Consider the following 9,777-nt stretch of genomic DNA (forward strand, 5'->3'; position numbering starts at 1 on the left):
GCGCAGCCCCTTCCCCCGAGCCCGCCTTTCATCTCCCCGCGCCTGGCGCCTGCCCGCAGCCCTGGCCCGTCTACAGCCCCCTTCGCTGCCCCTCCCCCGCCTCCTCTACGCCTCGGGGATCCAGCGATCGGTCCTTGGAGTTTCAGAGACTGCGCTCTGCGCGCAGCGCTCCACAGTTTGCAAGGAGTGTCTACAGCGGGAATCGGGGAGCGCTTGCGCAACTGAGCCGCCACGGGCCTGGCCTGGGCGCAAAGCCCAGAGCCGGGGGACTCAGAGGGCTGGGGATCTACGTGCACTCGGGGGACTCGCGGGTCTCTCAACTGCTACCTGCGTGACCTTGAGCAGCGCTCTTAACGCTTCCTACCTCTTCTGTAAATTGGGGAAAATAATCTCTGCCCGAAGCGTGGTGTTGGAAGAAACGAATGCACTTCTGGACAGGTCGAAGTTCTTAGCGTCGCGCAGTTAGTTCCTCGTGGCGGCTGAGTTCCAAGTAGAACCCCGTTTTTTCACTTGCAAATACTTCAGCGACTTAAACATTACTCTACTACCAGGAAACAAGCATTTGCCGAGTGTCTCCTAAGTGCCAAAGCTAGTTCTCCGATAAGGGGAAACCAATTCTTGTCCTGGAGATTTTACGATGGCCCATCCGTGAGATCCGTGAAGTTGAGAGATAGGGCCTTAGTTTTTGAACCCGCAGGGGAGAAAGCATTCAAATTGTTTTGTTTTGTTTTAATATCCAAGAATGCTTTTCAAGTTGGTCCCCTACGCCTTCTGGTTATTTTATGAAACCTATTGAATTTAATTACAAGAGCTCATCCCAGGTAGGAATTACCTCTCATTTCAGAGGTTTAAAAAAGCTGAGCGAAAGAGGCGACGTAGCGTTCCCAAGGTCGCGCTGCTCAAGTGTTCTGCCCCCCACCCCCAGCCTCTGGAGCGAATACACGGATGGAGCTTGCTATAAAGGGCTAAGGTCGAACTGAGGTTTTAGCCCCCCCCCCCAAGCATTGGAGCAGATAATTCAAAAAGAAGACCCTTTCCGGAAAGGTCTACAACCCACCAAAAGGAGGGGAGGGATCTGGCAGACGTCATGGTGAGCAGGTTGGTTACCTCTTCGTCCTATTCAGGGCCAGACCGTGGCTCTCTAGTTATTTTATCTATTTTTTAAAAACCTACTTATTCCTACTTCTAGCTTTATAGTTTTTGTTCTCTACTTGGACACCAAGATCCAGCATAATAAGGAGAGAAACATTTCCTTTCCCAGAGAAATGTATTAAAATAAAGGCACACCCATAGAATATATTTCTTTTCTCACTTCTCAGGCATGAGCTTGTGTGCCCCTAAGCTAGCAAATAGTGACAATTAGTTTTCAGGAAAAATTATAAAACATTTGGCTGGGTTGAACACTTTTGTACACTTTGGCATCTGAAGGCTAAACGAATTTCAAATTTCTTCCAAATTATATAGCTGGCACCTTGCCTCCTGCATCTAGAAGGCACAGAACTTAGTCTGGATTTACCTGTACTGTATTTGAGATGCATATCATGCCAACTATCATCAGCTATGACTCACGGGGAAAATACATACATCTCAAGATAGCCTCCATGGTTCTTTAAACTTTCTCTTAGATTCCAGATTGTTTAAAATGAAGAGGAAAAAGAGGAGGAACGTTATGGGAAAAAGGGCAGCCTTGTTTCTTGCGGTGGTGGATAAAGATTCAGAGATCTTTGGAAGACAGTGTTTAGAACCTTTTTATTCTGTAACTTTTTGGGGACCAAATTGAATTAACTGGTCAATGAAGATTGTTTTTGTGCCCCATGATTCGAACTTTTTTCCCCCCATTCTCTCAGAACCAGCACAATTTCACTTCAGGCTAATATTTGTGAAGGAAACTTCCTAACCTTGATGCTTTAAATAATTTAAACTACTGGCGATTGCTTCCAAAGCTCTAGAAAGTGTGTGTGTGTGTGTGTGTGTGTGTGTGTGTGTGCCGAGTGAATAATCTGCTCTACACCTACTCACTCTCAGAATAAAGATTCAGATACCAGAAAAAGTAGCTGCCACCTGTAGCATCACTTGAAGGACTGGTGGTGGGTGCCCTGGGCCTGAGGAGCCCTGGAGAAATTCGAGGCCTCTGCATTCTATGCTTTGGCTGAGATAGCACCGAGGGTTTGGGGGCTCAATGCCGAGGATATAAATCGGGGTGGAGTAAGGATATCTATGCGTTTTTAAATATTTCTTTTCTTTTTGACAAAGTGGAGTGAATAAAAGTGCCCTATTCAAAAGGTACCCAGGCCTGGGCGTGCAAATGTGTAACTTCGTATTTCTGAGACTTGGAAGATGGAAGAAGGCACTAAATGTCAGCGACTTTTCCTCCCTCTCCTTCACCTTTCAAAGCAAACAGTGGCTCCTAGACACACAAAACACACTCATGAACACACTTTGCATTCGGTAGTCTCGAGGAGAAAGTGAGATGCGGATTTATCCCAAAAGGAGATTCTGGAGACAGGGGATTTTGGTTTCTGAAAGGACTGTGCGCTGGTGTTGCGGTTTAACGCTGGTGTGTGCAAGTGGAGGAGACGGGGCTGCTGGCTTAAATTCTCCATTATGAACATTTAGAGGAGGCAGCCCGACCACCTCGCGGCCTCCCTCTGTTCTGTCTTTCCTGAAAGAACGAGTCACACCAAGAGCGGAATCCGTAGAGTGCTCACTGAGGTCGAAATACTGCTCTTCTAAGCGCCGCGTCAGTGTTATTTCCCTTAGCGAGGACGCTGGCCCGTGCTTTTCAGCGCTATTAAAGATGAAAAGTCAGGCCAGTTTGCGTGCATAGTAGGAGCTTCATCAATGTTCCTGCAATGCCAATTTCAGATTTTAAGCGTACCAGGCGGTGGTAGGACAGGGGGCACAGTGAGATGAGAACGGGATGCCTTTTAAAGAGGGGTCAAAGAAAGAAGTGGGACTCGGCGAGCTTCCTCTTTAAATAATCTGCCTTAATTACGTCTTGGACTTTTCAGTTTTGGCGTGATTATAACCCTTGAGGGATCGCCTAATAACAACTCTGCTGACTGCTCCTGTAATTAACTCCTAATTTATTTCAAACAGGGGAAAAGAAAAAAAAAAAAAGAGGAAAAAAAAAACCCCTCCAGCCTCTTCTGGAAAAGCCAATCCGAGGCGAGCGTCTGTGTCGTCATCACCAGAGCCGGCGCGGATTGGCTGAGCCGCGTCTCCCACTTCCCCTTGGAGGAAAGGCTAGGCTCCCAGCGCGCCCCTCCCGTCTCCCCCCCAAAAAGTTTGAGTCGCTGCTGCAGGGCTGCCAGCGGAGTCGCTCGCCTGGAGCTACGTAGGGCAGAGAAGTCATGGCTTCTCCGTCCAAAGGCAATGACCTGTTTTCGTCCGATGAGGAGGGCCCGGCGATGGTGGCTGGGCCCGGCCCTGGGCCTGGGGGCGCCGAGGGGGGCTCCGAGGAGCGCCGCGTCAAGGTCTCCAGCCTGCCCTTCAGCGTAGAGGCGCTCATGTCCGACAAGAAGCCTCCCAAGGAGTCGTCTCCGCTGCCGGCCGAAAGCGCCTCGGCCGGGGCCAGCCTGCGGCCGCTGCTGCTACCAGGACACGGCGCCCGGGAGCCTCACAGTCCCGGGCCTCTGGTCAAGCCCTTCGAGACAGCCTCGGTCAAGTCGGAAAATTCCGAAGACGGAGCGGCGTGGATGCAGGAACCCGGCAGATACTCGCCGCCGCCAAGTGAGTGCGCGGGTCGGGACCCGGGCGAGACGGGTGCCTGGGGACCTGGGGGAGCTGAACACAGCTTGTTCAGGCTGGGCACCGAGCCCCCTCTGTAATTCCCTCTACATCGGGAAGCATGCCTAGCAAATCAGCCTGCTGGCCTCATCCGGGGCGCTGTCTGGCTGATCTCGGCGCTGTGCTTGACCGGGTCCCTTCACTGTGCAAAGTGCTTCGCACCGGGGCAGACTCGCTGGTCTCTGAGGAGCGAACCCAGGTTGGTTTAAGGGGTCACCTTGTGTGAATCTGCAGCACTCGGCCCTGTGCTCCGGACACTGTCCACTGTCCACTGTCCACGGGGTCTCTGGTGCGGAGTGAGGGAGGTCCACGTTTTAGGAGCGCTGAAATCAGGGCTGGACACGAGGCAGCTGTCTTACCCCGCTTCCAAACGCGGAGCATAGCGTTTCACTCCGCGAAGTGAGCTCCCATTTAAAGATGAGCTCATTGGAGTCTAACCAGGCACTCAGTATAAATCATTAACTTTCGTGTGACAAAGCCGGGTACCAGGAATGGATGGTGACAGAGACCGAAGCAGAGAGGAAACGTCACCACGTTTTGGCCCCAGCCATCGCCAGGTTGGCGAAGTTCTAAACTTCGCTGGGAGTGGGCTGGGTTCACAGTAATAATTAGCAGCTTTTCAGCAGGGTTTGAGAGTTTACCAAGTGATGCTTATTAGCCCCTGAGATCCGGATCCTCGCTAAAGCTCCACAATATAGGAAGAGACCGGTAAGCAGTGGCTACCCCCATTTTCAGAGTGGTCGCTGAGTTTTTTATGAGGGCAACATTTGCTTTTTTCTGGTCATGAACAGCCCTTACATTGGACACGGGGATCTCGCGACCAAGCCCTACCCTCAGTTGCGGTGCCATGGCCGTCCTTGATCTGTCTTCCTAGAAACTAGGTCCAGATGCACCTGCACCCCATTTCCAGAAGCTGTGGAGACAGATCCCTGTGTGTGAACTCTTAGGGCCCTGAGTCCTTTCTCAGTTTTGAGAATCTACTCCCTACCTTCCTTTTAGATTAATTTCTTGTCCTTTTTTATTTCTCTGTGCCTTTATTTCTATCTCCTTCCCTGATGGACCCCTCTCCTACCTTTAGGAAAGGTGAGAAAGGGTGGAGAGAATCTTTTCTGTTTCCATTATTCAGCACAAAAGACTGGAGATGCAAGACTTTCTGTGACAAAACAAGACCATATACCCAGGCGTCAGTGGCTGTCCCCTCAGGCAGTCTCTCTCCACCCTGCTGGAAATTCTGAAAGACTCAAAGGGTGCGGAGATTAAGGACTCAAAGAATTTAAACTCAAGTTTGCACAGTGCTTTACAGCACTTTTCACCATATTATCTTATCTGATCTCCTTTGTAAAGCAGCAGCCAGCCTCTTGTTAACAGATGAACATTTCAGCAAAGTTCAGAGAGATCAGCAGTTTGGGCCAGACCAAACGCTTTGGGACATTTAAAGATCACCTACCAAGTAGCAGAAAGGTCTCTGGGCGTTCTAAAGTATGGTACTCAGAAACCACCCTGAGAAATAGGTATTATTTACCCATTTTTATGGATAGTGAAATAAAGGCTTAAAAACATTAAAACTGAATATATTAACAAATTTTGAGTGCTCGTGTATTCTTAGGCCTGGGGCAATGCCAGCAGCACATCAAAGATTCAGGCCTTAAATGGAATGATAGCCAAAGGTCAGAAATCCTGGCCTTCATCTGGGGAGGTCCCCACTAGTCCTGTAACCATCTTGGCCTTTTACTCTTAGCTTCTCTGTCCTCTGGAAGGCACCACTGAACCCCAGATATTACTTTTCCACAAGAACTGGAGAGCACAGTATTTAAAAAGATACCATTTTAAAACAGACGGATTGTTGGTACTTTGGGTCTGGGAGTGCTATCGGGAGCCCAAGTGGTCTGGTGGTAGCAGGGTGGGCCAAGCAATGCCTAGCGACCTGACCTGGACAGCCCTGAGACCTGGAGCCATCCTCCTAAGCCTAGTTTTGTTATTTGGGAGGAAGTAGGGTAAACGCTGTTTTGCCTTGTATAATCGAATCCTTCCTTGGCTAGTTTAAAATGGGGTAGGGGCAGGAATGGGGATGGTGCTATGGGAAGAAACCTCATAGTTTTATGGCTTTGACGTACTGATCCCCATCGCCTGGCTTTCATGATATCATTATAACCCCATGGAGCAGCTACCCTGCCCAAGACTTAGATCGTTCCAATCCCATCCCTGTAGCCAGCAGTTATGTCCAGTATGTGTACTAGGAGCTGGGTGTCTGAGCTGAGACTGGGCTCCTTTTCAGATCTGGCCAGGTTTGGGAAGCGTAGGAATTTTGCAGTTTTCCTAAATCTCTCACAGTGGTGTCAGCAAGTTTTTAAATGATGAAATAGGCTCCTCTGCTCTCCAGCTTATTTGGGAATTAGCATATGCTGAAGTCTAGACTTCTATGGAAATTTTTGGCTCATCTTACCCTCAGATGTCTGCTCTTCAACTACTGAGCCTACTGCTTTTTATTTTTGTGCCAGTAAAGTGATGTTAATAATGTGACACTAGGACAGATCTGTCTCTCCTTGGAAAGGGAGGTTGGGCTGGGACTTGTGCTATGTCACTCTCCAGTATGAAGTGTAAACTCTTTCTTGGGCCACCAAAGTAACTAAACAAGAAATGTGACATTCTCCAATGAGCACACAGGAGTTGCTACTGTGGCTACATTTGGAAAATTATTGTAGCTCATAAAAGCCAAATGTAGAAAATTAATTGTTTAGGACTCTATTCCTGTAGCTCTATGCTCCTCCCCCACCCTTGAAAACAAGCCCAAAGTTAGTTGACAATCATCATCAGCATATCCTAGCCCTATGACTTCCTATAATTGAATCCATTTTCAATTCAGAGTCTGGATGCTATTGCCATACTTTTATTGTGCTTGTTATTCCCCCACTTCTAAATTCAGGAGACAAACTAATCATTTACACATTTGCCCTAAACCATAGAGTGGCTACAGAAGATGACTAAAATGTCATCATGTGCTCTCAATTCAGAGGCAGCCTGATTTCCCCTGACATGTACATTTATGGGCGAGCTAATTTTCCCTCCTTCTTAGTAAAGTTTATATTACCCGAAGCACCCAGCCAAGGAGCTTAACCCACATCCAGATCTGTAAAATGATGTTCAGTTTTATAATCTGTAGGCTGCATGGAAGGGCAGCTGTGTGGTTATTTATTGCATAGGTCTGCCCCCACTTCCCAAGATGCCATTAATTCACCACAGACCTTATCTGCATGATTATTTTTCATAAATATGCTGATGCAATCCAACTTTTCCTGGTTCAGAGAGAGGACCAAGGGAAACAGCTAACCCAGTATCTGACAACTTCTTCATTTTCCTTGTGGTGTATGATTGTCAGAGCATTGCGGAGAAGTGGATAATCATGAGTCCATCCGCTCCTTTTAAAGATAAGGGATTAAATTCATGAAGTTTTGTTTATCAGAATACTCAGCTCCCTTGACTTAGGAGAATTCTGTGCATGAGTTCTATTTCCATTATTGCCAGTTCTATTTGTTTTCCATATAGAACATACCATCATACCATTAAATTCCCAGAGTGGTTTTTTTTTTTTAAGAAGCAGTTTATCTAACTTTGGTCCTTCTCTGCATCCCTCCAAAACATGTGGCTTTACAGAGGTACCTTTTTGAAAGATGAAACAAAGTATATGTTGTATGTGTAAACCAAGTGTTCTCAGTTAAAAGAAGAGATCTGCCCAAACAGCCTAGAGAGAAGCCCACTTTTGCTAATTGAGTCCCCTCTCTGTCCTCTAGGACATATGAGCCCCACCGCCTGCACCCTGAGGAAGCACAAGACCAATCGGAAGCCACGCACACCTTTCACCACATCCCAGCTCCTAGCCCTGGAGCGCAAGTTCCGCCAGAAACAGTACCTCTCCATCGCAGAGCGGGCAGAGTTCTCCAGTTCTCTGAACCTCACAGAGACCCAGGTCAAAATCTGGTTCCAAAACCGAAGGGCCAAGGCGAAAAGACTGCAGGAAGCAGAACTGGAAAAGCTGAAAATGGCTGCAAAACCTATGCTGCCCTCTGGCTTCAGTCTCCCTTTCCCCATCAACTCCCCGCTACAGGCAGCATCTATATATGGAGCAGCATCTTACCCTTTCCATAGACCTGTGCTTCCTATCCCGCCTGTCGGACTCTATGCCACACCAGTCGGATATGGCATGTACCATCTATCCTAAGGAAGGCCAGGTGGACAGACTCCATGATGGATGTTTGTTTCAGAGGGTTCCCTTTCTCTCCGCGGAGTCTACACTGACCCAGTCCTCCTGCAATCCTTGCTTGCACCACTCAGCAGCGTGAGCAGCGAGGCCTGTGGGCCACAAGACCTAGTTCAAAGTTTGTTCTTTAGGTGGTTGACACCAAGTCCTGTTTTCTTGGAGTAATCTTCCAAATGCCCCCTTCTTTCATAGATTGGCTCTGGCAGTTTTTATGTATAAATATATATATATATATATAATAAAATATAAGACATTTTTATACAGCAGACATAAAAACTCAATTATTTTGAAAGGCAAAATTTATACGCATATATGCATTTTTCTATAGATCATCTTCTGAAGAGTGACAAGGTTACGGTGTAAGTCCATTTGTTGTATTTTCTTAAAGGGGGAGACAAAATATTTATGAAAATTGATTTTGATAGGATGATTGACTTTTGCTTATGGAAAACAAATATTAGAATTAGACACAGTGCACATAGAAAGTAGATATGGAGAAATTCTTCAAGTGAAAGGGCTGTAAAACATGTTAGCATTTTACATACATCAGAAAAATCTCATTAGATACTACTATATTTGGCACTAATTTTCCTCCCTCTCTCTACATAGTCAACATTTTAAGTTTTTAAAAAAGATCAGTTAGAGGGAGATGAAATAATTCTAAGAATACCTCCAGTGGGTAGAAGATAGAAATACTTCCTAATTTCTGTCAGGGCTATTCATTGGAGAGTAAAAAGTTAAATTACAGCAGGAGGAATTGGTGACTTCTGTGAAACACTAGGTGTGTTGATCCTCACACGTTGCAAAGGTGATTTTTTTGGGGGGTATAGTAATTTTCTGCTTAAAAATTAGTATCTTGTAACCATTTGCCTATATGCTGAATATTCCCAAACAAGAGAACCAGGAAAGGGGAAAAAAAATCATACTTTCTGTGTGTGTGTGTGTGTGTGTGTGTGTGTGTGTGTCTATTGTATGTGCTAAACTTATCAGGAAAATTGATGTACTTTTTAACATGTTGGGGGATGAGGGTAAAACCATCTTTTGAATTGCTAAAAATTGGTGTTGTCAAACAGCCCATTTGGCTTCCAGGTATTTTACCTTCCTATCTTGCCTCTCTCTCCCACCCCCAATATACTTTTATCCCTTTGAAAGGGTGTGCCTTGTACAATTTTATATATTTTATTGAAGAATTATTTCTTATCTCTTATTCTGAATTAAATTAAACATTTGTTTTATTGCAGTAAAGTTTGTCCCAATTCACAATTATTTTAAAAGGTGCCCTTGAGCTGAGCTGAGCTCAAAAATATCCAGGTAAGGGAGGGGGCGGTCCTTTTATTGCTGTTTTAAAGTGAAGCAGTGGAGAGTTACGGCTAGCTTGGGGGGGCAGTTGAAAAAGAGATACTTTCCAGTGTTACTCTTGGTAGCTTGTGTCGTTCATTGAAAGAAATGGAATTGCTATCACAAGTTTTGCAAACTACAGTGAAAAATGAATTTTTTTTTTGAAAAATGAATTTAAAAGAAATGGTGAGGAAGGAGGGGTCACTAGATAGAATCTGAGTAGTTTGTAGATGATCCAGGGAAAATCTTGAACTTGAAATCACGCAGGTGCCAGGACCACTACCTTAAAGCTAAAAAAGGGGGACCTATGGCTCTTTGCAATTGGAAATAGTAACTAAATCCACTGGTTGGGTTGGGAGGATGGATGCCAACTGCCGTTTCAGGAGTACATGAAA

The 9,777-nt window shown here is 46.2% G+C and overlaps 1 protein-coding gene across 1 annotated transcript; it reads left to right on the forward strand.

The window, feature by feature from the left end:
- The first annotated feature begins 3,270 nt into the window (after positions 1-3,270).
- Positions 3,271-9,166, forward strand: Msx2 (msh homeobox 2). The gene is made up of 2 exons (XM_010622152.2): positions 3,271-3,732; positions 7,578-9,166. Exons 1-2 carry the CDS (start codon positions 3,354-3,356, stop codon positions 8,003-8,005), a joined length of 807 nt encoding a protein of 268 aa, XP_010620454.1. The 5' UTR covers positions 3,271-3,353; the 3' UTR covers positions 8,006-9,166.
- Positions 9,167-9,777: the final 611 nt, after the last annotated feature.

This window comes from Fukomys damarensis, unplaced genomic scaffold, assembly GCF_012274545.1.
Source record: "Fukomys damarensis isolate Sample0158 unplaced genomic scaffold, DMR_v1.0_HiC HiC_scaffold_9, whole genome shotgun sequence".
Lineage (NCBI taxonomy): Eukaryota > Metazoa > Chordata > Mammalia > Rodentia > Bathyergidae > Fukomys > Fukomys damarensis.